This window comes from Phycodurus eques, chromosome 18, assembly GCF_024500275.1.
Source record: "Phycodurus eques isolate BA_2022a chromosome 18, UOR_Pequ_1.1, whole genome shotgun sequence".
Taxonomy (NCBI): domain Eukaryota; kingdom Metazoa; phylum Chordata; class Actinopteri; order Syngnathiformes; family Syngnathidae; genus Phycodurus; species Phycodurus eques.
In genome coordinates, this window is record NC_084542.1 from 13,794,524 (window position 1) to 13,817,014 (window position 22,491).

The 22,491-nt window shown below is 43.3% G+C and overlaps 1 protein-coding gene and 46 non-coding genes across 47 annotated transcripts in view; all 47 read left to right on the forward strand.

Annotated features, from left to right (window-relative positions):
- Nucleotides 1-41: 41 nt before the first annotated feature.
- Nucleotides 42-22,491, forward strand: part of ttc13 (tetratricopeptide repeat domain 13) — a 42,205-nt gene continuing 19,755 nt past the window's right edge. Inside the window, exons 1-12 of the mRNA XM_061704251.1 lie at nucleotides 42-308; nucleotides 893-987; nucleotides 1,066-1,141; nucleotides 1,235-1,305; nucleotides 1,382-1,447; nucleotides 1,601-1,693; nucleotides 1,827-1,943; nucleotides 2,450-2,560; nucleotides 2,756-2,838; nucleotides 2,920-3,061; nucleotides 3,656-3,830; nucleotides 3,910-4,066. Of these exons, the coding sequence (XP_061560235.1) occupies nucleotides 74-308; nucleotides 893-987; nucleotides 1,066-1,141; nucleotides 1,235-1,305; nucleotides 1,382-1,447; nucleotides 1,601-1,693; nucleotides 1,827-1,943; nucleotides 2,450-2,560; nucleotides 2,756-2,838; nucleotides 2,920-3,061; nucleotides 3,656-3,830; nucleotides 3,910-4,066 (1,421 nt within the window). The 5' untranslated portion in view covers nucleotides 42-73. The remainder of the gene's footprint in view (nucleotides 309-892; nucleotides 988-1,065; nucleotides 1,142-1,234; nucleotides 1,306-1,381; nucleotides 1,448-1,600; nucleotides 1,694-1,826; nucleotides 1,944-2,449; nucleotides 2,561-2,755; nucleotides 2,839-2,919; nucleotides 3,062-3,655; nucleotides 3,831-3,909; nucleotides 4,067-22,491) is intronic.
- Nucleotides 4,906-4,993, forward strand: trnay-gua (transfer RNA tyrosine (anticodon GUA)). Its single transcript is given in 2 exon segments — nucleotides 4,906-4,942; nucleotides 4,958-4,993. It is a non-coding gene; the product is annotated as a tRNA-Tyr (tRNA).
- trnay-gua (transfer RNA tyrosine (anticodon GUA)) lies at nucleotides 5,618-5,705 on the forward strand. Its single transcript is given in 2 exon segments — nucleotides 5,618-5,654; nucleotides 5,670-5,705. It is a non-coding gene; the product is annotated as a tRNA-Tyr (tRNA).
- Nucleotides 6,145-6,232, forward strand: trnay-gua (transfer RNA tyrosine (anticodon GUA)). Its single transcript is given in 2 exon segments — nucleotides 6,145-6,181; nucleotides 6,197-6,232. It is a non-coding gene; the product is annotated as a tRNA-Tyr (tRNA).
- trnay-gua (transfer RNA tyrosine (anticodon GUA)) lies at nucleotides 6,854-6,941 on the forward strand. The gene is given in 2 exon segments: nucleotides 6,854-6,890; nucleotides 6,906-6,941. It is a non-coding gene; the product is annotated as a tRNA-Tyr (tRNA).
- trnay-gua (transfer RNA tyrosine (anticodon GUA)) lies at nucleotides 7,035-7,122 on the forward strand. The gene is given in 2 exon segments: nucleotides 7,035-7,071; nucleotides 7,087-7,122. It is a non-coding gene; the product is annotated as a tRNA-Tyr (tRNA).
- Nucleotides 7,216-7,302, forward strand: trnay-gua (transfer RNA tyrosine (anticodon GUA)). Its single transcript is given in 2 exon segments — nucleotides 7,216-7,252; nucleotides 7,267-7,302. It is a non-coding gene; the product is annotated as a tRNA-Tyr (tRNA).
- trnay-gua (transfer RNA tyrosine (anticodon GUA)) lies at nucleotides 7,570-7,657 on the forward strand. The gene is given in 2 exon segments: nucleotides 7,570-7,606; nucleotides 7,622-7,657. It is a non-coding gene; the product is annotated as a tRNA-Tyr (tRNA).
- trnay-gua (transfer RNA tyrosine (anticodon GUA)) lies at nucleotides 7,932-8,019 on the forward strand. Its single transcript is given in 2 exon segments — nucleotides 7,932-7,968; nucleotides 7,984-8,019. It is a non-coding gene; the product is annotated as a tRNA-Tyr (tRNA).
- On the forward strand, nucleotides 8,113-8,200 carry trnay-gua (transfer RNA tyrosine (anticodon GUA)). The gene is given in 2 exon segments: nucleotides 8,113-8,149; nucleotides 8,165-8,200. It is a non-coding gene; the product is annotated as a tRNA-Tyr (tRNA).
- On the forward strand, nucleotides 8,467-8,554 carry trnay-gua (transfer RNA tyrosine (anticodon GUA)). Its single transcript is given in 2 exon segments — nucleotides 8,467-8,503; nucleotides 8,519-8,554. It is a non-coding gene; the product is annotated as a tRNA-Tyr (tRNA).
- Nucleotides 8,648-8,735, forward strand: trnay-gua (transfer RNA tyrosine (anticodon GUA)). Its single transcript is given in 2 exon segments — nucleotides 8,648-8,684; nucleotides 8,700-8,735. It is a non-coding gene; the product is annotated as a tRNA-Tyr (tRNA).
- Nucleotides 9,010-9,096, forward strand: trnay-gua (transfer RNA tyrosine (anticodon GUA)). The gene is given in 2 exon segments: nucleotides 9,010-9,046; nucleotides 9,061-9,096. It is a non-coding gene; the product is annotated as a tRNA-Tyr (tRNA).
- On the forward strand, nucleotides 9,356-9,443 carry trnay-gua (transfer RNA tyrosine (anticodon GUA)). Its single transcript is given in 2 exon segments — nucleotides 9,356-9,392; nucleotides 9,408-9,443. It is a non-coding gene; the product is annotated as a tRNA-Tyr (tRNA).
- trnay-gua (transfer RNA tyrosine (anticodon GUA)) lies at nucleotides 9,717-9,804 on the forward strand. Its single transcript is given in 2 exon segments — nucleotides 9,717-9,753; nucleotides 9,769-9,804. It is a non-coding gene; the product is annotated as a tRNA-Tyr (tRNA).
- Nucleotides 10,079-10,166, forward strand: trnay-gua (transfer RNA tyrosine (anticodon GUA)). Its single transcript is given in 2 exon segments — nucleotides 10,079-10,115; nucleotides 10,131-10,166. It is a non-coding gene; the product is annotated as a tRNA-Tyr (tRNA).
- Nucleotides 10,614-10,701, forward strand: trnay-gua (transfer RNA tyrosine (anticodon GUA)). Its single transcript is given in 2 exon segments — nucleotides 10,614-10,650; nucleotides 10,666-10,701. It is a non-coding gene; the product is annotated as a tRNA-Tyr (tRNA).
- Nucleotides 11,330-11,417, forward strand: trnay-gua (transfer RNA tyrosine (anticodon GUA)). The gene is given in 2 exon segments: nucleotides 11,330-11,366; nucleotides 11,382-11,417. It is a non-coding gene; the product is annotated as a tRNA-Tyr (tRNA).
- On the forward strand, nucleotides 11,511-11,597 carry trnay-gua (transfer RNA tyrosine (anticodon GUA)). The gene is given in 2 exon segments: nucleotides 11,511-11,547; nucleotides 11,562-11,597. It is a non-coding gene; the product is annotated as a tRNA-Tyr (tRNA).
- Nucleotides 11,684-11,771, forward strand: trnay-gua (transfer RNA tyrosine (anticodon GUA)). Its single transcript is given in 2 exon segments — nucleotides 11,684-11,720; nucleotides 11,736-11,771. It is a non-coding gene; the product is annotated as a tRNA-Tyr (tRNA).
- trnay-gua (transfer RNA tyrosine (anticodon GUA)) lies at nucleotides 11,865-11,951 on the forward strand. Its single transcript is given in 2 exon segments — nucleotides 11,865-11,901; nucleotides 11,916-11,951. It is a non-coding gene; the product is annotated as a tRNA-Tyr (tRNA).
- Nucleotides 12,393-12,480, forward strand: trnay-gua (transfer RNA tyrosine (anticodon GUA)). The gene is given in 2 exon segments: nucleotides 12,393-12,429; nucleotides 12,445-12,480. It is a non-coding gene; the product is annotated as a tRNA-Tyr (tRNA).
- trnay-gua (transfer RNA tyrosine (anticodon GUA)) lies at nucleotides 12,755-12,842 on the forward strand. The gene is given in 2 exon segments: nucleotides 12,755-12,791; nucleotides 12,807-12,842. It is a non-coding gene; the product is annotated as a tRNA-Tyr (tRNA).
- trnay-gua (transfer RNA tyrosine (anticodon GUA)) lies at nucleotides 13,290-13,377 on the forward strand. The gene is given in 2 exon segments: nucleotides 13,290-13,326; nucleotides 13,342-13,377. It is a non-coding gene; the product is annotated as a tRNA-Tyr (tRNA).
- On the forward strand, nucleotides 14,006-14,093 carry trnay-gua (transfer RNA tyrosine (anticodon GUA)). The gene is given in 2 exon segments: nucleotides 14,006-14,042; nucleotides 14,058-14,093. It is a non-coding gene; the product is annotated as a tRNA-Tyr (tRNA).
- On the forward strand, nucleotides 14,188-14,274 carry trnay-gua (transfer RNA tyrosine (anticodon GUA)). The gene is given in 2 exon segments: nucleotides 14,188-14,224; nucleotides 14,239-14,274. It is a non-coding gene; the product is annotated as a tRNA-Tyr (tRNA).
- trnay-gua (transfer RNA tyrosine (anticodon GUA)) lies at nucleotides 14,361-14,448 on the forward strand. The gene is given in 2 exon segments: nucleotides 14,361-14,397; nucleotides 14,413-14,448. It is a non-coding gene; the product is annotated as a tRNA-Tyr (tRNA).
- trnay-gua (transfer RNA tyrosine (anticodon GUA)) lies at nucleotides 14,542-14,629 on the forward strand. The gene is given in 2 exon segments: nucleotides 14,542-14,578; nucleotides 14,594-14,629. It is a non-coding gene; the product is annotated as a tRNA-Tyr (tRNA).
- trnay-gua (transfer RNA tyrosine (anticodon GUA)) lies at nucleotides 14,723-14,810 on the forward strand. The gene is given in 2 exon segments: nucleotides 14,723-14,759; nucleotides 14,775-14,810. It is a non-coding gene; the product is annotated as a tRNA-Tyr (tRNA).
- On the forward strand, nucleotides 14,904-14,990 carry trnay-gua (transfer RNA tyrosine (anticodon GUA)). The gene is given in 2 exon segments: nucleotides 14,904-14,940; nucleotides 14,955-14,990. It is a non-coding gene; the product is annotated as a tRNA-Tyr (tRNA).
- trnay-gua (transfer RNA tyrosine (anticodon GUA)) lies at nucleotides 15,250-15,337 on the forward strand. The gene is given in 2 exon segments: nucleotides 15,250-15,286; nucleotides 15,302-15,337. It is a non-coding gene; the product is annotated as a tRNA-Tyr (tRNA).
- trnay-gua (transfer RNA tyrosine (anticodon GUA)) lies at nucleotides 15,611-15,698 on the forward strand. Its single transcript is given in 2 exon segments — nucleotides 15,611-15,647; nucleotides 15,663-15,698. It is a non-coding gene; the product is annotated as a tRNA-Tyr (tRNA).
- trnay-gua (transfer RNA tyrosine (anticodon GUA)) lies at nucleotides 15,973-16,060 on the forward strand. Its single transcript is given in 2 exon segments — nucleotides 15,973-16,009; nucleotides 16,025-16,060. It is a non-coding gene; the product is annotated as a tRNA-Tyr (tRNA).
- Nucleotides 16,508-16,595, forward strand: trnay-gua (transfer RNA tyrosine (anticodon GUA)). The gene is given in 2 exon segments: nucleotides 16,508-16,544; nucleotides 16,560-16,595. It is a non-coding gene; the product is annotated as a tRNA-Tyr (tRNA).
- On the forward strand, nucleotides 16,689-16,776 carry trnay-gua (transfer RNA tyrosine (anticodon GUA)). Its single transcript is given in 2 exon segments — nucleotides 16,689-16,725; nucleotides 16,741-16,776. It is a non-coding gene; the product is annotated as a tRNA-Tyr (tRNA).
- On the forward strand, nucleotides 17,045-17,132 carry trnay-gua (transfer RNA tyrosine (anticodon GUA)). The gene is given in 2 exon segments: nucleotides 17,045-17,081; nucleotides 17,097-17,132. It is a non-coding gene; the product is annotated as a tRNA-Tyr (tRNA).
- Nucleotides 17,226-17,313, forward strand: trnay-gua (transfer RNA tyrosine (anticodon GUA)). The gene is given in 2 exon segments: nucleotides 17,226-17,262; nucleotides 17,278-17,313. It is a non-coding gene; the product is annotated as a tRNA-Tyr (tRNA).
- Nucleotides 17,407-17,494, forward strand: trnay-gua (transfer RNA tyrosine (anticodon GUA)). The gene is given in 2 exon segments: nucleotides 17,407-17,443; nucleotides 17,459-17,494. It is a non-coding gene; the product is annotated as a tRNA-Tyr (tRNA).
- trnay-gua (transfer RNA tyrosine (anticodon GUA)) lies at nucleotides 17,588-17,675 on the forward strand. Its single transcript is given in 2 exon segments — nucleotides 17,588-17,624; nucleotides 17,640-17,675. It is a non-coding gene; the product is annotated as a tRNA-Tyr (tRNA).
- trnay-gua (transfer RNA tyrosine (anticodon GUA)) lies at nucleotides 17,943-18,030 on the forward strand. The gene is given in 2 exon segments: nucleotides 17,943-17,979; nucleotides 17,995-18,030. It is a non-coding gene; the product is annotated as a tRNA-Tyr (tRNA).
- On the forward strand, nucleotides 18,117-18,204 carry trnay-gua (transfer RNA tyrosine (anticodon GUA)). Its single transcript is given in 2 exon segments — nucleotides 18,117-18,153; nucleotides 18,169-18,204. It is a non-coding gene; the product is annotated as a tRNA-Tyr (tRNA).
- Nucleotides 18,993-19,080, forward strand: trnay-gua (transfer RNA tyrosine (anticodon GUA)). The gene is given in 2 exon segments: nucleotides 18,993-19,029; nucleotides 19,045-19,080. It is a non-coding gene; the product is annotated as a tRNA-Tyr (tRNA).
- On the forward strand, nucleotides 20,624-20,710 carry trnay-gua (transfer RNA tyrosine (anticodon GUA)). The gene is given in 2 exon segments: nucleotides 20,624-20,660; nucleotides 20,675-20,710. It is a non-coding gene; the product is annotated as a tRNA-Tyr (tRNA).
- Nucleotides 20,978-21,065, forward strand: trnay-gua (transfer RNA tyrosine (anticodon GUA)). The gene is given in 2 exon segments: nucleotides 20,978-21,014; nucleotides 21,030-21,065. It is a non-coding gene; the product is annotated as a tRNA-Tyr (tRNA).
- On the forward strand, nucleotides 21,505-21,592 carry trnay-gua (transfer RNA tyrosine (anticodon GUA)). The gene is given in 2 exon segments: nucleotides 21,505-21,541; nucleotides 21,557-21,592. It is a non-coding gene; the product is annotated as a tRNA-Tyr (tRNA).
- Nucleotides 21,859-21,946, forward strand: trnay-gua (transfer RNA tyrosine (anticodon GUA)). The gene is given in 2 exon segments: nucleotides 21,859-21,895; nucleotides 21,911-21,946. It is a non-coding gene; the product is annotated as a tRNA-Tyr (tRNA).
- On the forward strand, nucleotides 22,221-22,308 carry trnay-gua (transfer RNA tyrosine (anticodon GUA)). The gene is given in 2 exon segments: nucleotides 22,221-22,257; nucleotides 22,273-22,308. It is a non-coding gene; the product is annotated as a tRNA-Tyr (tRNA).

Genomic DNA, 22,491 nt, shown 5'->3' on the forward strand with positions numbered 1-22,491 from the left:
GTTCGGTAGGTGGCGGGAATTGACGTAAAAGACTTGCAGACCGCCATTCAAATCCAACGTGAAGGAGAAGAAGATGAGGGCGTGGTTTGTCTCCGGTGGTAGCGGAGACAAATGTTCCCCCCGCCCCCCAAACATGGACCCTACGAGCCGGGCCGCTGTCGGGATTTTGGTCACGCTGCTCTGCGGCTACCTGTGTCGGGCGGCGCTCACCACCGAATTCTTCTCTACGCTGACGCTGTTCAATGGCGAGCTCCACAAGGACGGGTGCGGCTCGCTTTCCGACTGGGAAGAATACCCGGCGGACTGCGGTAAACGAAAGGGGGAAGGAAAGTGTTGTTTTAATTTTGAAAGCCACGTACTCCTACTCAACTAGCTAATGCTAACCTACCCAAACTAGTGAGAACAATCCTTTTGACAGCCCTTGAGCGACCTTATTTTCCCCCCCTGTTCTGTGTGTGAATGTTTCTTTAACAACTGATTTGGCGTGTTAATTAATTTTAAATAATATTGTAAATGTAAACCCCCCCAAAAAATGTAAGTGGCAGCCTTTCCTGCAGTTTCGTTCGTGTTGAATCTTTAAATGTATTAAATTAGTGTAGGTATTAGTATTATGCATTAGTTTACTCGTTAAATCTTACTCTAGACTACTGCCTTTGATCCAGTGGATATGGAATTAATTAATTCATTCATTCAAGATAAGCTAAATGCTAAGTGGCTACACAACAAGTGGAGATACAAGCCTGTTGTGCAGTGGCGGCCCATCTGTGCGCATCCTACCTTTGCCCTTTGAAAAAGACATTTGACACTGTACTTTTTGTAGAGATGTTTATACTGTGTTATTTCACTCCACTGGAGTTTGGCACCTAAATATCTAATCTATGTCTCCTTTCAGAATCATCCATTTTGCAGGTGGATGACCCAAACTGCGAGGAGGGCAGCAACCCGCCCTGCGAGTCAGTGTTCTCCCTCAATGCCGAGAAGATTCTTGTGAGGACGCACCGGTAAAATGCTTCACGCAGCATGAATGTATAATCTGATCTGGAAATGTTCTTTGTTGACTCACAGAATCAAGCCAAGCAGTTTATAGAGCAGAAGAAAATCCCCTTCCCCATCGAAAACAGAAACACAAACGAGGAACTCGGTATGTCATTGTTTTACCAGCTAATTGAGACTCTCTTGCATCCTGGTTTAGCACCTCCGTTTTGTGTGCTTTTTTAAATTTTTTTTATTTAAGCCATTGGCTACGTTTTGATCGGCAACGGCCTCTATGATGAAGCCATCAAGCACTTCTCCCTCCTTCTTCAGGTACGTCCAAACATCATCTCAAAATTTCGAAATGTTGCTCCATGTTTTTTTTGCCCATTTTTTTCTATGGCTGCAGAGCGACCCCGAACTGGTCAGTGCCATTTATGGCCGAGGGATTGCCTATGGCAAGAAAAGTCATCAGGTGAGTGACACAAAATTGTTTAAAAGTTGCCATTTTGTCTACTTTTTTAGACACAAAATGTGTTGTTGGGCCGAAATGCATTTTGTACTTTAATTAACAATAAGAACAGCTGTAACAATTGTAAATGTTGCTGCTCTCCCCTGCGCTCACCAGGACATCAAAAATGCTGACCTGGCGTTGTACGAGCTCACCAGAGTCATCACGCTGGAGCCCAACTGGCCCGAAGTGTATGAGCAGAGAGCAGAGGTTAGCTGCCTCCTCGACAGACAACAATGTTTCTTTCTCACCCCCCCCCCCCCCCCAAAAAAAAACAAACAAATTTTACCCCCTCGTTCAACTACAATAACAATGCAATGTGTGTCTTTGTATTTATGTGTAGATTCTGTCTCCTCTGGGTCGCATCAGCGAGGCGCTGGCAGACCTAACCAAAGCCATCCAGCTGCAGCCGTCAGCTCGACTCTACAGACACAGAGGAACGTTACTCTTCATCTCCGAGGTTTGAAATATAATACACCCTTGTGTATATGTGTTTGCGTGTTTATGTCAGTGGCAGGCCGTGCATTTGGTACTTACGCCTTCAGTAGGAACGTTGAAACTGAACTTTGAAATCAGATTTGTGAAAGAAACAGTCTTATTGCTAATATAGTTTGTTACATTGGTTAGTTCTACTGATTCTGAAGGCAACAACACACAGAGGTGGAAATCATAGACAAAAAAAAAAAACATCCGCATGTACTGGAGGTCAAATGATGAGGATGGACTGTTGGGAATAAATTAATAGTGTCATGGAAAAAATATTACAATTTAGGTTGTAAATGCAGGTCAGTGTTTTTGGAAGGCCTTGCTAGCTAGCCCTTCTCTCCACTGTTTTTATGTACAAACAGTATTTGTAGGGGTGTGTGTGTGTATGTATGTGTGTGTATATATATATATATATATATATATATATATATATATATATATATATATATATATATATGGTGACCACCTCACCTCTAACAGGACTATGTGGCAGCCTCGGAGGACTTCCAGCAGTCTTTGGAGTTGAAGAAGAATCAGCCCATCGCCATGCTCTACAAAGGCCTCACCTTCTTCCACAGAGGCATGCTCAAGGTGCTGTCTTTGGCTGACATTAATTTTTGCCCCTTAAATTTCTGTTATTCATGGAGAAATGAGTAAAAACTGTGGAAACATTTCTTATACAGGGTGACCGCAGATCCTTCAATATTATTTTTCCAAAATGAAAGACTCAATTAAATTTAAAAATGAAACATAATCCTTAAGTCCAGTCCTCTGTTGTATGCTCAGGAGGCCATTGAGACGTTCAAAGAGGCGCTGAAACTCAAGTCCGACTTCATAGACGCTTACAAGAGCCTGGGACAAGCCTACAGGTACATTTACTTCCTGTTTTCCTTTTTCGCTCACACTTCTTGGCCCTTGTTTCACTCTAGTTCTTCCTTCATCCCTCGCAGAGAACTGGGTGACTTCGAGGCGGCAATGGAAAGTTTCCAGAAGGCCCTCATGCTGAACCAGAACCACATCCAGTCCCTGCAGCTCCGAGGCATGATGCTTTACCACCACGGCTCCCTTCAGGAAGCTATTAGCAACTTCAAGGTGGGTCCACAACTTCAAAGTACACACATTTACGGAAATATAATGCAAATAAATGCACTTTCAACGGTGTGTTACATGATGTCAGCATTTGATGTCACTTATAAAGTAGTTTAAAAAATAAGTGTTGGATGTTTTCACACAGTTGTCCTTGTTTTCTGGAATATTCTCTTAGTACGAGATAGAGAAAATCCACGAGTAAGTGACGCCGCTCCTAAAAAGGTAATTAATTGCCTATAGATGCCACAAGATGGTGGCAAAGCATTATTTTTCTATTAGACATGGCAATGGTCTGACTAACTAAAGCTCTTCCCCTGACTGCAACATAGTTCCTTGTAACCAAGATGCTGCCAAAGCAATAGTTTTATATTAGACATGGTTTTGGCCCTAGCGCAAAAAACATTGCATTGTGAGTAAATAAGACAACCGGGTTCCTTAAAAAAATTTCACAAATCGCTAATATGTGGGGCGAGCACTGTACCCCGACTTACAAACTCACCTTTGTTCCAAATCTTGATACTACCTCTAAAGGCGGACGTTTGTCGACTCACCTCTTTGGAAATTTAAACAAGACCTTGAATGTTTTTTTCCTTTCAGAGGTGCCTGCAGCTGGAGCCATACAACGAGGTGTGCCAGTACATGAAGGGCCTGAGTCACGTGGCCATGGGGCAATTCTACGAGGGTATCAAAGCGCAGACCAAAGTCATGCTCAACGACCCACTGCTGGGACAAAAGGCCAGCTCAGAGTACCTCAAAGTCAAATACCTCCGAGGTGGGCGCCGTCAATGCGTCAGTCTGACGTTCCAGATAATTCTGAGTAACACTCGAGTGATTTTGTTTTGCTCAACCAGAGTACTCTCGCTATCTGCACTCCCACCTGGACGTCCCGGTCGCCGAGTACAACGTGGACCAGGACTTGCCAGGAAACTTCAAGAATCACTGGGCCAAGAATTTGCCCTTTCTCATTGAAGACTACGAGGAGCAACCTGGCCTACAGCCGCATATCAAGTATGTGTTTGCTCCCTCCCTCAAGGAAGCTACAAACTGTGATGAGAAAACCTTGTGGGGTGGGGGGGTGATTCAGATCCACATTGACTTTAGTTTCTCAGCAATTGTACGTTCCAACGTTTGACTCGCCGACTCTTATGATCCTCTTTGTCTGCTGCTACTTTTGGGGGGGGGGAAAAAAAAAAAAAAAAAAAAAAAACTGTTTTATATGGTGCCTACTACTGTTTTGACTGAGACTACATAACTACATGGTGGATGACTGGTGAGAGCGTCTGCATCACAGTTCTGAGGGTGGGGTTCAATCCCCAGCCCCGCCTGTGTGGAGTTTGCATGTTCTCCCCGTGCCTGCGTGGGTTTTCTCCGGGCGCTCCGGTTTCCTCCCACATCCCAAAAACATGCATGGTAGGTTTATTGAAGACTGTAAATTGCCTGGAAGTGCGAATGGTTGTTTTTTTTTCTGTGCCCCCCGTTAGAGAGCGGTATCCCTTCGATAGCTCAGTTGGTAAAGCGGCGGACTGTAGAGGTTTAAAGCTGAAATCCTTAGGTCGCTGGTTCAATTCTAGCTCGAAGGATGTTTTTGAGAATCTTTATCCGAATCCAAACCCGCTTGAGAAAATGAAATTACTCCATTCTACTCAAACCATGAAACTTCAGTGTCCCTTCGATAGCTCAGTTGGTAGAGCGGAGGACTGCAGAGGTTTAAGCTGAAATCCTTAGGTAGCTGGTTCAATTCTGGCGTGAAGGATGTTTTTGAGAATCTTCAATTTCGATCCGAATCGAAACCCGCTTGAAAAAAATGAAATTACTCCATTCTACACAAACCGTTAGACTGCAGTATCCCTTCGATAGCTCAGTTGGTAGAGCGGAGGACTGTAGAGATTTAAAGCGGAAATCCTTAGGTCGCTGGTTCAATTCTGGCTCGAAGGATGTTTTTGAGAATCTTCAATCTTGATCTGAATCCAAACCCGCTTGAAAAAAATGAAATTACTCCATTCTACACAAACCGTTAGACAGCAGTATCCCTTCGATAGCTCAGTTGGTAGAGCGGAGGACTGTAGAGGTTTAAAGCAGCGATCCTTAGGTCTGGCTCGAAGGATGTTTTTGAGAATCTTCAATCTTTATCCTAATCCAAACCCACTTGAGAAAATGAAATTACGCCATTCTACACAAACCGTGAGACCAAGGTATCCCTTCGATAGCTCAGTTGGTAGAGCGGGGGACTGTAGAGGTTTAAAGCAGCATCCCTTAGGTCGCTGGTTCAATTCTGGCTCGAAGGATATTTTTGAGAATCTTCAATCTTTATCCTAATCCAAACCCGCTTGAGAAAATGAAATTACGCCATTCTACACAAACCGTGAGACCAAGGTATCCCTTCGATAGCTCAGTTGGTAGAGCGGAGGACTGTAGAGGTTTGAAGCTGAAATCCTTAAGTCGCTGGTTCAATTCTGGCTCGAAGGATATTTTTGAGAATCTTCAATCTTTATCCTAATCCAAACCCGCTTGAGAAAATGAAATTACGCCATTCTACACAAACCGTGAGACCAAGGTTTCCCTTCGATAGCTCAGTTGGTAGAGCGGAGGACTGTAGAGGTTTGAAGCTGAAATCCTTAGGTCGCTGGTTCAATTCTGGCTCGAAGGATATTTTTGAGAATCTTCAATCTTTATCCGAATCCAAACCCGCTTGAGAAAATGAAATTACTCCATTCTACACAAACCACGAAACCCCAGTGTCCCTTCGATAGCTCACTTGGTAGAGCGGAGGACTGTAGAGGTTTAAACTGAAATCCTTAGGTCGCTGGTTCAATTCTAGCTCGAAGGATGTTTTTGAGAATCTTTATCCGAATCCAAACCCGCTTGAGAAAATGAAATTACTCCATTCTACACAAACCGTTAGACCACAGTATCCCTTCGATAGCTCAGTTGGTAGAGCGGAGGCCTGTAGAGGTTTAAAGTGGAAATCCTAAGGTCGCTGGTTCAATTCTGGCTCAAAGGATGTTTTTGAGAATCTTCATCCTCAGCCGAACCCGCTTGAGAAAATGAAATTACTCCATTCTACACAAACCACCTGACCGAGGTATCCTTCGATAGCTCAGTTGGTAGAGCGGAGGACTGTAGAGGTTTAAAGCTGAAATCCTTAGGTCGCTGGTTCAATTCTGGCTCGAAGGATGTTTTTGAGAATCTTCAATCTTTATCCTAATCCAAACCCGCTTGAGAAAATGAAATTACTCCATTCTACACAAACCATGAGACCCCAGTATCCCTTAGATAGCTCAGTTGGTAGAGCGGAGGACTGTAGAGGTTTAAACTGAAATCCTTAGGTCGATGGTTCAATTCTAGCTCGAAGGATGTTTTTGAGAATCTTTATCCAAATCCAAACCCGCTTGAGAAAATGAAATTACTCCATTCTACACAAACCGTGACACCACAGTATCCCTTCGATAGCTCAGTTGGTAGAGCGGAGGACTGTAGAGGTTTAAAGTGGAAATCCTTAGGTCGCTGGTTCCATTCTGGCTCGAAGGATGTTTTTGAGAATCTTTATCCTAATCCAAACCCGCTTGAAAAAATAAAATTACTCCATTCTACACAAACCGTTAGACCGCAGTATCTCTTCGATAGCTCAGTTGATAGAGCGGAGGACTGTAGAGGTTTAAAGCAGCAATCCTTAGGTTGCTGGTTCAATTCTGGCTCGAAGGATATTTTTGAGAATCTTCAATCTTTATCCTCATCCAAACCCGCTTGAGAAAATGAAATTACTCCATTCTACACAAACCATAAGACAGCAGTATCCCTTCGATAGCTCAGTTGGTAGAGCGGAGGACTGTAGAGGTTTAAAGCAGCAATCCTTAGGTCGCTGGTTCAATTCTGGCTCGAAGGATATTTTTGAGAATCTTCAATCATTATCCTAATCCAAACCCGCTTGAGAAAATGAAATTACGCCATTCTACACAAACCGTGAGACCAAGGTATCCCTTCGATAGCTCAGTTGGTAGAGCGGAGGACTGTAGAGGTTTGAAGCGGAAATCCTTAGGTCGCTGGTTCAATTCTGGCTCGAAGGACATTTTTGAGAATCTTCAATCTTTATCCTCATCCAAACCCGCTTGAGAAAATTAAATTACTCCATTCTACACAAACCACGAGACCCCGGTATCCCTTCGATAGCTCAGTTGGTAGAGCGGAGGACTGTAGAGGTTTAAACTGAAATCCTTAGGTCGCTGGTTCAATTCTAGCTCGAAGGATGTTTTTGAGAATCTTGATCCGAATCCAAACCCGCTTGAGAAAATGAAATTACTCCATTCTACACAAACCGTTAGACCACAGTATCCTTTCGATAGCTCAGTTGGTAGAGCGGAGGACTGTAGAGGCTTAAAGCTGAAATCCTTAGGTCGCTGGTTCAATTCTGGCTCGAAGGATGTTTTTGAGAATCTTCAATATTTATCCTAATCCAAACCCGCTTGAAAAAATAAAATTACTCCATTCTACACAAACCGTTAGACCCCAGTATCCCTTCGATAGCTCAGTTGGTAGAGCGGAGGACTGTAGCGCTTTAAAGCAGCAATCCTTAGGTCGCTGGTTCAATTCTGGCTCGAAGGATATTTTTGAGAATCTTCAATCTTTATCCTAACCCAAACCCGCTTGAGAAAATGAAATTACGCCATTCTACACAAACCGTGAGACCAACGTATCCCTTCGATAGCTCAGTTGGTAGAGCGGAGGACTGTAGAGGTTTGAAGCTGAAATCCTTAGGTCGCTGGTTCAATTCTGGCCCGAAAGATATTTTTGAGAATCTTCAATCTTTATCCTAATCCAAACCGGCATGAAAAAATAAAATTACTCCATTCTACACAAACCGTGAGACTGCAGTATCCCTTCGATAGCTCAGTTGGTAGAGCGGAGGACTGTAGAGGTTTAAAGCAGCAATCCTTAGGTCGCTGGTTCAATTCTGGCTCGAAGGATATTTTTGAGAATCTTCAATCTTTATCCTTATCCAAACCCGCTTGAGAAAATGAAATTACGCCATTCTACACAAACCGTGAGACCAAGGTATCCCTTCGATAGCTCAGTTGGTAGAGCGGAGGACTGTAGAGGTTTGAAGCTGAAATCCTTAGGTCGCTGGTTCAATTCTGGCTCGAAGGATATTTTTGAGAATCTTCAATCTTTATCCTCATCCAAACCCGCTTGAGAAAATTAAATTACTCCATTCTACACAAACCACGAGACCCCGGTATCCCTTCGATAGCTCAGTTGGTAGAACGGAGGACTGTAGAGGTTTAAACTGAAATCCTTAGGTCGCTGGTTCAATTCTAGCTCGAAGGATGTTTTTGAGAATCTTGATCCGAATCCAAACCCGCTTGAGAAAATGAAATTACTCCATTCTACACAAACCGTTAGACCACAGTATCCCTTCGATAGCTCAGTTGGTAGAGCGGAGGACTGTAGAGGCTTAAAGCTGAAATCCTTAGGTCGCTGGTTCAATTCTGGCTCGAAGGATGTTTTTGAGAATCTTCAATATTTATCCTAATCCAAACCCGCTTGAAAAAATAAAATTACTCCATTCTACACAAACCGTTAGACCCCAGTATCCCTTCGATAGCTCAGTTGGTAGAGCGGAGGACTGTAGAGGTTTGAAGCTGAAATCCTTAGGTCGCTGGTTCAATTCTGGCTCGAAGGATATTTTTGAGAATCTTCAATCTTTATCCTAATCCAAACCCGCTTGAGAAAATGAAATTACGCCATTCTACACAAACCGTGAGACCAAGGTATCCCTTCGATAGCTCAGTTGGTAGAGCGGAGGAGTGCAGAGGTTTGAAGCTGAAATCCTTAGGTCGCTGGTTCAATTCTGGCTCGAAGGATATTTTTGAGAATCTTCAATCTTTATAAGAATCCAAACCCGCTTGAGAAAATGAAATTACTCCATTCTACACAAACCACGAAACCCCAGTGTCCCTTCGATAGCTCAGTTGGTAGAGCGGAGGACTGTAGAGGTTTAAACTGAAATCCTTAGGTCGCTGGTTCAATTCTAGCTCGAAGGATGTTTTTGAGAATCTTTATCCGAATCCAAACCCGCTTGAGAAAATGAAATTACTCCATTCTACACAAACCGTTAGACCACAGTATCCCTTAGATAGCTCAGTTGGTAGAGCGGAGGACTGTAGAGGTTTAAAGCGGAAATCCTAAGGTCGCTGGTTCAATTCTGGCACAAAGGATGTTTTTGAGAATCTTCATCCTCAGCCGAACCCGTTTGAGAAAATGAAATTACTCCATTCTACACAAACCACCTGACCGAGGTATCCTTCGATAGCTCAGTTGGTAGAGCGGAGGACTGTAGAGGTTTAAAGCTGAAATCCTTAGGTCGCTGGTTCAATTCTGGCTCGAAGGATGTTTTTGAGAATCTTCAATCTTTATCCTAATCCAAACCCGCTTGAGAAAATGAAATTACTCCATTCTACACAAACCATGAGACCCCAGTATCCCTTAGATAGCTCAGTTGGTAGAGCGGAGGACTGTAGAGGTTTAAACTGAAATCCTTAGGTCGATGGTTCAATTCTAGCTCGAAGGATGTTTTTGAGAATCTTCAATCTTTATCCTAATCCAAACCCGCTTGAAAAAATAAAATTACTCCATTCTACACAAACCGTTAGACCCCAGTATCCCTTCGATAGCTCAGTTGGTAGAGCGGAGGACTGTAGAGGTTTAAAGCAGCAATCCTTAGGTCGCTGGTTCAATTCTGGCTCGAAGGATATTTTTGAGAATCTTCAATCTTTATCCTAACCCAAACCCGCTTGAGAAAATGAAATTACGCCATTCTACACAAACCGTGAGACCAACGTATCCCTTCGATAGCTCAGTTGGTAGAGCGGAGGACTGTAGAGGTTTGAAGTTGAAATCCTTAGGTCGCTGGTTCAATTCTGGCTCAAAAGATATTTTTGAGAATCTTCAATCTTTATCCTAATCCAAACCGGCTTGAAAAAATAAAATTACTCCATTCTACACAAACCGTGAGACTGCAGTATCCCTTCGATAGCTCAGTTGGTAGAGCGGAGGACTGTAGAGGTTTAAAGCAGCAATCCTTAGGTCGCTGGTTCAATTCTGGCTCGAAGGATATTTTTGAGAATCTTCAATCTTAATCCTTATCCAAACCCGCTTGAGAAAATGAAATTACGCCATTCTACACAAACCGTGAGACCAAGGTATCCCTTTGATAGCTCAGTTGGTAGAGCGGAGGACTGTAGAGGTTTGAAGCGGAAATCTTTAGGTCGGTGGTTCAATTCTGGCTCGAAGGATATTTTTGAGAATCTTCAATCTTTTTCCTCATCCAAACCCGCTTGAGAAAATTAAATTACTCCATTCTACACAAACCACGAGACCCCGCTATCCCTTTGATAGCTCAGTTGGTAGAGCGGAGGACTGTAGAGGTTTAAACTGAAATCCTTAGGTCGCTGGTTCAATTCTAGCTCGAAGGATGTTTTTGAGAATCTTGATCCGAATCCAAACCCGCTTGAGAAAATGAAATTACTCCATTCTACACAAACCGTTAGACCACAGTATCCCTTCGATAGCTCAGTTGGTAGAGCGGAGGACTGTAGAGGCTTAAAGCTGAAATCCTTAGGTCGCTGGTTCAATTCTGGCTCGAAGGATGTTTTTGAGAATCTTCAATATTTATCCTCATCCAAACCCGCTTGAGAAAATTAAATTACTCCATTCTACACAAACCACGAGACCCCGCTATCCCTTTGATAGCTCAGTTGGTAGAGCGGAGGACTGTAGAGGTTTAAACTGAAATCCTTAGGTCGCTGGTTCAATTCTAGCTCGAAGGATGTTTTTGAGAATCTTGATCCGAATCCAAACCCGCTTGAGAAAATGAAATTACGCAATTCTACACAAATCGTGAGACCAACGTATCCCTTCGATAGCTCAGTTGGTAGAGCGGAGGACTGTAGAGGTTTGAAGCTGAAATCCTTAGGTCGCTGGTTCAATTCTGGCTCGAAAGATATTTTTGAGAATCTTCAATCTTTATCCTAATCCAAACCGGCTTGAAAAAATAAAATTACTCCATTCTACACAAACCGTGAGACTGCAGTATCCTTTCGATAGCTCAGTTGGTAGAGCGGAGGACTGTAGAGGTTTAAAGCAGCAATCCTTAGGTCGCTGGTTCAATTCTGGCTCGAAGGATATTTTTGAGAATCTTCAATCTTTATCCTTATCCAAACCCGCTTGAGAAAATGAAATTACGCCATTCTACACAAACCGTGAGACCAAGGTATCCCTTCGATAGCTCAGTTGGTAGAGCGGAGGACTGTAGAGGTTTGAAGCTGAAATCCTTAGGTCGCTGGTTCAATTCTGGCTCGAAGGATATTTTTGAGAATCTTCAATCTTTATCCTCATCCAAACCCGCTTGAGAAAATTAAATTACTCCATTCTACACAAAGCACGAGACCCCGGTATCCCTTCGATAGCTCAGTTGGTAGAGCGGAGGACTGTAGAGGTTTGAACTGAAATCCTTAGGTCGCTGGTTCAATTCTAGCTCGAAGGATGTTTTTGAGAATCTTGATCCGAATCCAAACCCGCTTGAGAAAATGAAATTACTCCATTCTACACAAACCGTTAGACCACAGTATACCTTCGATAGCTCAGTTGGTAGAGCGGAGGACTGTAGAGGCTTAAAGCTGAAATCCTTAGGTCGCTGGTTCAATTCTGGCTCGAAGGATGTATTTGAGAATCTTCAATATTTATCCTAATCCAAACCCGCTTGAAAAAATAAAATTACTCCATTCTACACAAACCACGAAACCCCAGTGTCCCTTCGATAGCTCAGTTGGTAGAGCGGAGGACTGTAGAGGTTTAAACTGAAATCCTTAGGTCGCTGGTTCAATTCTAGCTCGAAGGATGTTTTTGAGAATCTTTATCCGAATCCAAACCCGCTTGAGAAAATGAAATTACTCCATTCTACACAAACCGTTAGACCACAGTATCCCTTAGATAGCTCAGTTGGTAGAGCGGAGGACTGTAGAGGTTTAAAGCGGGAATCCTAAGGTCGCTGGTTCAATTCTGGCTCAAAGGATGTTTTTGAGAATCTTTATCCTAATCCAAACCCGCTTGAGAAAATGAAATTACTCCATTCTACACAAACCATGAGACCCCAGTATCCCTTAGATAGCTCAGTTGGTAGAGCGGAGGACTGTAGAGGTTTGAAGCGGAAATCCTTAGGTCGGTGGTTCAATTCTAGCTCGAAGGATGTTTTTGAGAATCTTCAATCTTTATCCTAATCCAAACCCGCTTGAAAAAATAAAATTACTCCATTCTACACAAACCGTTAGACCCCAGTATCCCTTCGATAGCTCAGTTGGTAGAGCGGAGGACTGTAGAGGTTTAAAGCAGCGATCCTTAGGTCGCTGGTTCAATTCTGGCTCGAAGGATATTTTTGAGAATCTTCAATCTTTATCCTAACCCAAACCCGCTTGAGAAAATGAAATTACGCCATTCTACACAAACCGTGAGACCAACGTATCCCTTCGATAGCTCAGTTGGTAGAGCGGAGGACTGTAGAGGTTTGAAGTTGAAATCCTTAGGTCGCTGGTTCAATTCTGGCTCAAAAGATATTTTTGAGAATCTTCAATCTTTATCCTAATCCAAACCGGCTTGAAAAAATAAAATTACTCCATTCTACACAAACCGTGAGACTGCAGTATCCCTTCGATAGCTCAGTTGGTAGAGCGGAGGACTGTAGAGGTTTAAAGCAGCAATCCTTAGGTCGCTGGTTCAATTCTGGCTCGAAGGATATTTTTGAGAATCTTCAATCTTTATCCTTATCCAAACCCGCTTGAGAAAATGAAATTACGCCATTCTACACAAACCGTGAGACCAAGGTATCCCTTTGATAGCTCAGTTGGTAGAGCGGAGGACTGTAGAGGTTTGAAGCGGAAATCCTTAGGTCGGTGGTTCAATTCTGGCTCGAAGGATATTTTTGAGAATCTTCAATCTTTATCCTCATCCAAACCCGCTTGAGAAAATTAAATTACTCCATTCTACACAAACCACGCGACCCCGCTATCCCTTTGATAGCTCAGTTGGTAGAGCGGAGGACTGTAGAGGTTTAAACTGAAATCCTTAGGTCGCTGGTTCAATTCTAGCTCGAAGGATGTTTTTGAGAATCTTGATCCGAATCCAAACCCGCTTGAGAAAATGAAATTACTCCATTCTACACAAACCGTTGGACCACAGTATCCCTTCGATAGCTCAGTTGGTAGAGCGGAGGACTGTAGAGGCTTAAAGCTGAAATCCTTAGGTCGCTGGTTCAATTCTGGCTCGAAGGATGTTTTTGAGAATCTTCAATCTTTATCCTCATCCAAACCCGCTTGAGAAAATTAAATTACTCCATTCTACACAAACCACGAGACCCCGCTATCCCTTTGATAGCTCAGTTGGTAGCGCGGAGGACTGTAGAGGTTTAAACTGAAATCCTTAGGTCGCTGGTTCAATTCTAGCTCGAAGGATGTTTTTGAGAATCTTGATCCGAATCCAAACCCGCTTGAGAAAATGAAATTACGCCATTCTACACAAACCGTGAGACCAACGTATCCCTTCGATAGCTCAGTTGGTAGAGCGGAGGACTGTAGAGGTTTGAAGCTGAAATCCTTAGGTCGCTGGTTCAATTCTGGCTCGAAAGATATTTTTGAGAATCTTCAATCTTTATCCTAATCCAAACCGGCTTGAAAAAATAAAATTACTCCATTCTACACAAACCGTGAGACTGCAGTATCACTTCGATAGCTCAGTTGGTAGAGCGGAGGACTGTAGAGGTTTAAAGCAGCAATCCTTAGGTCGCTGGTTCAATTCTGGCTCGAAGGATATTTTTGAGAATCTTCAATCTTTATCCTTATCCAAACCCGCTTGAGAAAATGAAATTACGCCATTCTACACAAACCGTGAGATCAAGGTATCCCTTCGATAGCTCAGTTGGTAGAGCGGAGGACTGTAGAGGTTTGAAGCTGCAATCCTTAGGTCGCTGGTTCAATTCTGGCTCGAAGGATATTTTTGAGAATCTTCAATCTTTATCCTCATCCAAACCCGCTTGAGAAAATTAAATTACTCCATTCTACACAAACCACGAGACCCCGGTATTCCCTTCGATAGCTCAGTTGGTAGAGCGGAGGACTGTAGAGGTTTAAACTGAAATCCTTAGGTCGCTGGTTCAATTCTAGCTCGAAGGATGTTTTTGAGAATCTTGATCCGAATCCAAACCCGCTTGAGAAAATGAAATTACTCCATTCTACACAAACCGTTAGACCACAGTATCCCTTCGATAGCTCAGTTGGTAGAGCGGAGGACTGTAGAGGCTTAAAGCTGAAATCCTTAGGTCGCTGGTTCAATTCTGGCTCGAAGGATGTTTTTGAGAATCTTCAATATTTATCCTAATCCAAACCCGCTTGAAAAAATAAAATTACTCCATTCTACACAAACCGTTAGACCCCAGTATCCCTTCGATAGCTCAGTTGGTAGAGCGGAGGACTGTAGAGGTTTGAAGCTGAAATCCTTAGGTCGCTGGTTCAATTCTGGCTCGAAGGATATTTTTGAGAATCTTCAATCTTTATCCGAATCCAAACCCGCTTGAGAAAATGAAATTACGCCATTCTACACAAACCGTGAGACCAAGGTATCCCTTCGATAGCTCAGTTGGTAGAGCGGAGGACTGTAGAGGTTTGAAGCTGAAATCCTTAGGTCGCTGGTTCAATTCTGGCTCGAAGGATATTTTTGAGAATCTTCAATCTTTATCCGAATCCAAACCCGCTTGAGAAAATGAAATTACTCCATTCTACACAAACCACGAAACCCCAGTGTCCCTTCGATAGCTCAGTTGGTAGAGCGGAGGACTGTAGAGGTTTAAACTGAAATCCTTAGGTCGCTGGTTCAATTCTAGCTCGAAGGATGTTTTTGAGAATCTTTATCCGAATCCAAACCCGCTTGAGAAAATGAAATTACTCCATTCTACACAAACCGTTAGACCACAGTGTCCCTTAGATAGCTCAGTTGGTAGAGCGGAGGACTGTAGAGGTTTAAAGCGGAAATCCTAAGGTCGCTGGTTCAATTCTGGCTCAAAGGATGTTTTTGAGAATCTTCATCCTCAGCCGAACCCGCTTGAGAAAATGAAATTACTCCATTCTACACAAACCACCTGACCGAGGTATCCTTCGATAGCTCAGTTGGTAGAGCGGAGGACTGTAGAGGTTTAAAGCTGAAATCCTTAGGTCGCTGGTTCAATTCTGGCTCGAAGGATGTTTTTGAGAATCTTCAATCTTTATCCTAATCCAAACCCGCTTGAGAAAATGAAATTACTCCATTCTACACAAACCATGAGACCCCAGTATCCCTTAGATAGCTCAGTTGGTAGAGCGGAGGACTGTAGAGGTTTAAACTGAAATCCTTAGGTCGATGGTTCAATTCTAGCTCGAAGTATGTTTTTGAGAATCTTCAATCTTTATCCTAATCCAAACCCGCTTGAAAAAATAAAATTACTCCATTCTACACAAACCGTTAGACCCCAGTATCCCTTCGATAGCTCAGTTGGTAGAGCGGAGGACTGTAGAGGTTTAAAGCAGCAATCCTTAGGTCGCTGGTTCAATTCTGGCTCGAAGGATATTTTTGAGAATCTTCAATCTTTATCCTAACCCAAACCCGCTTGAGAAAATGAAATTACGCCATTCTACACAAACCGTGAGACCAACGTATCCCTTCGATAGCTCAGTTGGTAGAGCGGAGGACTGTAGAGGTTTGAAGTTGAAATCCTTAGGTCGCTGGTTCAATTCTGGCTCAAAAGATATTTTTGAGAATCTTCAATCTTTATCCTAATCCAAACCGGCTTGAAAAAATAAAATTACTCCATTCTACACAAACCGTGAGACTGCAGTATCCCTTCGATAGCTCAGTTGGTAGAGCGGAGGACTGTAGAGGTTTAAAGCAGCAATCCTTAGGTCGCTGGTTCAATTCTGGCTCGAAGGATATTTTTGAGAATCTTCGATCTTTATCCTTATCCAAACCCGCTTGAGAAAATGAAATTACGCCATTCTACACAAACCGTGAGACCAAGGTATCCCTTTGATAGCTCAGTTGGTAGAGCGGAGGACTGTAGAGGTTTGAAGCGGAAATCCTTAGGTCGGTGGTTCAATTCTGGCTCGAAGGATATTTTTGAGAATCTTCAATCTTTATCCTCATCCAAACCCGCTTGAGAAAATTAAATTACTCCATTCTACACAAACCACGAGACCCCGCTATCCCTTTGATAGCTCAGTTGGTAGAGCGGAGGACTGTAGAGGTTTAAACTGAAATCCTTAGGTCGCTGGTTCAATTCTAGCTCGAAGGATGTTTTTGAGAATCTTGATCCGAATCCAAACCCGCTTGAGAAAATGAAATTACTCCATTCTACACAAACCGTTAGACCACAGTGTCCCTTCGATAGCTCAGTTGGTAGAGCGGAGGACTGTAGAGGCTTAAAGCTGAAATCCTTAGGTCGCTGGTTCAATTCTGGCTCGAAGGATGTTTTTGAGAATCTTCAATATTTATCCTAATCCAAACCCGCTTGAAAAAATAAAATTACTCCATTCTACACAAACCGTTAGACCCCAGTATCCCTTCGATAGCTCAGTTGGTAGAGCGGAGGACTGTAGAGGTTTAAAGCAGCAATCCTTAGGTCGCTGGTTCAATTCTGGCTCGAAGGATATTTTTGAGAATCTTTATCCTAACCCAAACCCGCTTGAGAAAATGAAATTACGCCATTCTACACAAACCGTGAGACCAACGTATCCCTTCGATAGCTCAGTTGGTAGAGCGGAGGACTGTAGAGGTTTGAAGCTGAAATCCTTAGGTCGCTGGTTCAGTTCTGGCTTCGAAGGATATTTTTGAGAATCTTCAATCTTTATCCTTATCCAAACCCGCTTGAGAAAATGAAATTACTCCATTCTACACAAACCGCGAGACCGCAGTATCCCTTCGATAGCTCAGTTGGTAGAGCGGAGGACTGTAGAGGTTTAAAGCAGCAATCCTTAGGTCGCTGGTTCAATTCTGGCTCGAAGGATATTTTTGAGAATCTTCAATCTTTATCCTAATCCAAACCCGCTTGAGAAAATGAAATTACGCCATTCTACACAAACCGTGAGACCAAGGTATCCCTTCGATAGCTCAGTTGGTAGAGCGGAGGACTGTAGAGGTTTGAAGCTGAAATCCTTAGGTCGCTGGTTCAATTCTGGCTCGAAGGATATTTTTGAGAATCTTCAATCTTTATCCTAATCCAAACCCGCTTGAGAAAATGAAATTACGCCATTCTACACAAACCGTGAGACCAACGTATCCCTTCGATAGCTCAGTTGGTAGAGCGGAGGACTGTAGAGGTTTGAAGCTGAAATCCTTAGGTCGCTGGTTCAATTCTGGCTCGAAGGATATTTTTGAGAATCTTCCATCTTTATCCTTATCCAAACCCGCTTGAGAAAATGAAATTACTCCATTCTACACAAACCGTGAGACAGCAGTATCCCTTCGATAGCTCAGTTGGTAGAGCGGAGGACTGTAGAGGTTTAAAGCAGCAATCCTTAGGTCGCTGGTTCAATTCTGGCTCGAAGGATATTTTTGAGAATCTTTATCCTAATCCAAACCCGCTTGAGAAAATGAAATTACGCCATTCTACACAAACCGTGAGACCAAGGTATCCCTTCGATAGCTCAGTTGGTAGAGCGGAGGACTGTAGAGGTTTGAAGCTGAAATCCTTAGGTCACTGGTTCAATTCTGGCTCGAAGGATATTTTTGAGAATCTTCAATCTTTATCCTAATCCAAACCCGCTTGAGAAAATGAAATTACGCCATTCTACACAAACCGTGAGACCAAGGTATCCCTTCGATAGCTCAGTTGGTAGAGCGGAGGACTGTAGAGGTTTGAAGCTGAAATCCTTAGGTCGCTGGTTCAATTCTGGCTCGAAGGATATTTTTGAGAATCTTGATCCGAATCCAAACCCGCTTGAGAAAATGAAATTACTCCATTCTACACAAACCGTTAGACCACAGTATCCCTTCGATAGCTCAGTTGGTAGAGCGGAGGACTGTAGAGGCTTAAAGCTGAAATCCTTAGGTCGCTGGTTCAATTCTGGCTCGAAGGATGTTTTTGAGAATCTTCAATATTTATCCTAATCCAAACCCGCTTGAAAAAATTAAATTACTCCATTCTACACAAACCGTTAGAGCCCAGTATCCCTTAGATAGCTCAGTTGGTAGAGCGGAGCCCTGTAGAGGTTTAAACTGAAATCCTTAGGTCGATGGTTCAATTCTAGCTCGAAGGATTTTTTTGAGAATCTTTATCCAAATCCAAACCCGCTTGAGAAAATGAAATTACTCCATTCTACACAAACCCTGACACCACAGTATCCCTTCGATAGCTCAGTTGGTAGAGCGGAGGACTGTACAGGTTTAAAGCTGAAATCCTTAGGTCGCTGGTTCCATTCTGGCTCGAAGGATGTTTTTGAGAATCTTTATCCTAATCCAAACCCGCTTGAAAAAATTAAATTACTCCATTCTACACAAACAGTTAGACCGCAGTATCTCTTCGATAGCTCAGTTGATAGAGCGGAGGACTGTAGAGGTTTAAAGCGGAAATCCTTAGGTCGCTGGTTCCATTCTGGCTCGAAGGATGTTTTTGAGAATCTTTATCCTAATCCAAACCCGCTTGAAAAAATTAAATTACTCCATTCTACACAAACAGTTAGACCGCAGTATCTCTTCGATAGCTCAGTTGATAGAGCGGAGGACTGCAGAGGTTTAAAGCAGCCATCCTTAGGTTGCTGGTTCGATTCTGGCTCAAAAGATATTTTTGAGAATCTTTATCCTAATCCAAACCGGCTTGAAAAAATAAAATTACTCCATTCTACACAAACCGTGAGACTGCAGTATCCCTTCGATAGCTCAGTTGGTAGAGCGGAGGACTGTAGAGGTTTAAAGCAGCAATCCTTAGGTCGCTGGTTCAATTCTGGCTCGAAGGATATTTTTGAGAATCTTCAATCTTTATCCTTATCCAAACCCGCTTGAGAAAATGAAATTACGCCATTCTACACAAACCGTGAGATCAAGGTATCCCTTTGATAGCTCAGTTGGTAGAGCGGAGGACTGTAGAGGTTTGAAGCTGAAATCCTTAGAATCAGAATCAGAATCATCTTTATTTGCCAAGTATGTCCAAAACACACAAGGAATTTGTCTCCGGTAGTTGGAGCCGCTCTAGTACAACAAACAGTCAATTTACAGAACACTTTGGGGACATAAAGACATTGACAAAAAACAATTGTGCAAAAAGATGCAGAGTCCTCTAGCACTTAGAGCAGTTCGAACGACTAATATTGCAATAGTCCGGTGCAATGACCATTGTGCAAAGGGCGCTGAGACTTCAAGGAGTGTATGCGGTTTAAAGTGACAAGTAGTGCGATCATCTGGGACAATGTCGGTTGTGCAAATGTTACAGATACTCCTCAATCAGTGTGCAAATGGAGCAGATGCTACTCTGGCATGAGTGGCCAGTATATGCAAATAGTGCAGCATGGCGAGACAACTACAGTGAGTGCACAAGTAATAAATAATTGGCCCCACAGAAATGTGACAACGAACTCAAGTCAAAAAATTGCCAGCTTGTTGTAATGGAATTATAGGTTAGGTGTTTAAGAAGTTGATCGCAAGAGGGAAGAAGCTGTTGGAATGTCTACTAGTTCTAGTTAGCGTTGATCGGTAGCGCCTACCTGAGGGAAGGAGCTGGAAGAGCTGGTGACCGGGGTGCAGACGGTCCGAGAGGATTTTGCACGCCCTTGTCTTAGTTCTGGCAGCGTGCAAGTCCTCAATGGTGGGTAGGGGGTTACCGACAATCCTTTCAGCAGTTTTGATTGTCCGTTGCAGTCGGAGCTTGTCCTTTTTTGTAGCAGCACCAAACCAGACTGTGATGGAAGAACACAGGACCGATTCGATGACCGCTGTGTAGAACTGTCTCAGCAGCTCCGGTGGCAGGCCGTGCTTTCTCAGAAGCCGCAGGAAGTACATCCTCTGCTGGGCCTTTTTGAGGACGGAGTTGATGTTGTTCGCCCACTTCAGGTCCTGAGAGATTGTAATTCCCAGGAACTTGAAGGTCTCGACGGTTGACACAAGGCAGCTGGACAACGTGAGGGGCAGCTGTGGCGAAGGATGCCTCCTGAAGTCCACGATCATCTCTACCGTCTTGAGCGTGTTCAGCTCCAGGTTGTGTCGCCCGCACCACAGCTCCAGCCGCTCCGCTTCCTGTCGATATGCAGACTCGTCACCGTCCTTGATGAGGCCGATGACAGTGGTGTCATCTGCAAACTTCAGGAGCTTGACAGTCGGGTTCGCTGAGGTGCAGTCGTTCGTGTAGGTCGCTGGTTCAATTCTGGCTCGAAGGATATACTTAGGTCGCTGGTTCAATTCTGGCTCGAAGGATATTTTTGAGAATCTTCAATCTTTATCCTCATCCAAACCCGCTTGAGAAAATTAAATTACTCCATTCTACACAAACCACGAGACCCCAGTATCCCTTCGATAGCTCAGTTGGTAGAGCGGAGGACTGTAGAGGTTTAAATTGAAATCCTTAGGTCGCTGGTTCAATTCTAGCTCGAAGGATGTTTTTGAGAATCTTGATCCGAATCCAAACCCGCTTGAGAAAATGAAATTACTCCATTCTACACAAACCGTTAGACCACAGTATCACTTCGATAGCTCAGTTGGTAGAGCGGAGGACTGTAGAGGCTTAAAGCTGAAATCCTTAGGTCGTTGGTTCAATTCTGGCTCGAAGGATATTTTTGAGAATCTTCAATCTTTATCCTAATCCAAACCCGCTTGAGAAAATGAAATTACGCCATTCTACACAAACCATGAGACCAAGGTATCCCTTCGATAGCTCAGTTGGTAGAGCGGAGGACTGTAGAGGTTTGAAGCTGAAATCCTTAGGTCGCTGGTTCAATTCTGGCTCGAAGGATATTTTTGAGAATCTTCAATCTTTATCCGAATCCAAACCCGCTTGAGAAAATGAAATTACTCCATTCTAAACAAACCACGAAACCCCAGTGTCCGTTCGATAGCTCAGTTGGTAGAGCGGAGGACTGTAGAGGTTTAAACTGAAATCCTTAGGTCGCTGGTTCAATTCTAGCTCGAAGGATGTTTTTGAGAATCTTTATCCGAATCCAAACCCGCTTGAGAAAATGAAATTACTCCATTCTACACAAACCGTTAGACCACAGTATCCCTTAGATAGCTCAGTTGGTAGAGCGGAGGACTGTAGAGGTTTAAAGCGGAAATCCTAAGGTCGCTGGTTCAATTCTGGCTCAAAGGATGTTTTTGAGAATCTTCATCCTCAGCCGAACCCGCTTGAGAAAATGAAATTACTCCATTCTACACAAACCACCTGACCGAGGTATCCTTCGATAGCTCAGTTGGTAGAGCGGAGGACTGTAGAGGTTTAAAGCTGAAATCCTTAGGTCGCTGGTTCAATTCTGGCTCGAAGGATGTTTTTGAGAATCTTTATCCTAATCCAAACCCGCTTGAGAAAATGAAATTACTCCATTCTACACAAACCATGAGACCCCAGTATCCCTTAGATAGCTCAGTTGGTAGAGCGGAGGACTGTAGAGGTTTAAACTGAAATCCTTAGGTCGATGGTTCAATTCTAGCTCGAAGGATGTTTTTGAGAATCTTCAATCTTTATCCTAATCCAAACCCGCTTGAAAAAATAAAATTACTCCATTCTACACAAACCGTTAGACCCCAGTATCCCTTCGATAGCTCAGTTGGTAGAGCGGAGGACTGTAGAGGTTTAAAGCAGCAATCCTTAGGTCGCTGGTTCAATTCTGGCTCGAAGGATATTTTTGAGAATCTTCAATCTTTATCCTAACCCAAACCCGCTTGAGAAAATGAAATTACGCCATTCTACACAAACCGTGAGACCAACGTATCCCTTCGATAGCTCAGTTGGTAGAGCGGAGGACTGTAGAGATTTGAAGTTGAAATCCTTAGGTCGCTGGTTCAATTCTGGCTCAAAAGATATTTTTGAGAATCTTCAATCTTTATCCTAATCCAAACCGGCTTGAAAAAATAAAATTACTCCATTCTACACAAACCGTGAGACTGCAGTATCCCTTCGATAGCTCAGTTGGTAGAGCGGAGGACTGTAGAGGTTTAAAGTAGCAATCCTTAGGTCGCTGGTTCAATTCTGGCTCGAAGGATATTTTTGAGAATCTTCAATCTTTATCCTTATCCAAACCCGCTTGAGAAAATGAAATTACGCCATTCTACACAAACCGTGAGACCAAGGTATCCCTTTGATAGCTCAGTTGGTAGAGCGGAGGACTGTAGAGGTTTGAAGCGGAAATCCTTAGGTCGGTGGTTCAATTCTGGCTCGAAGGATA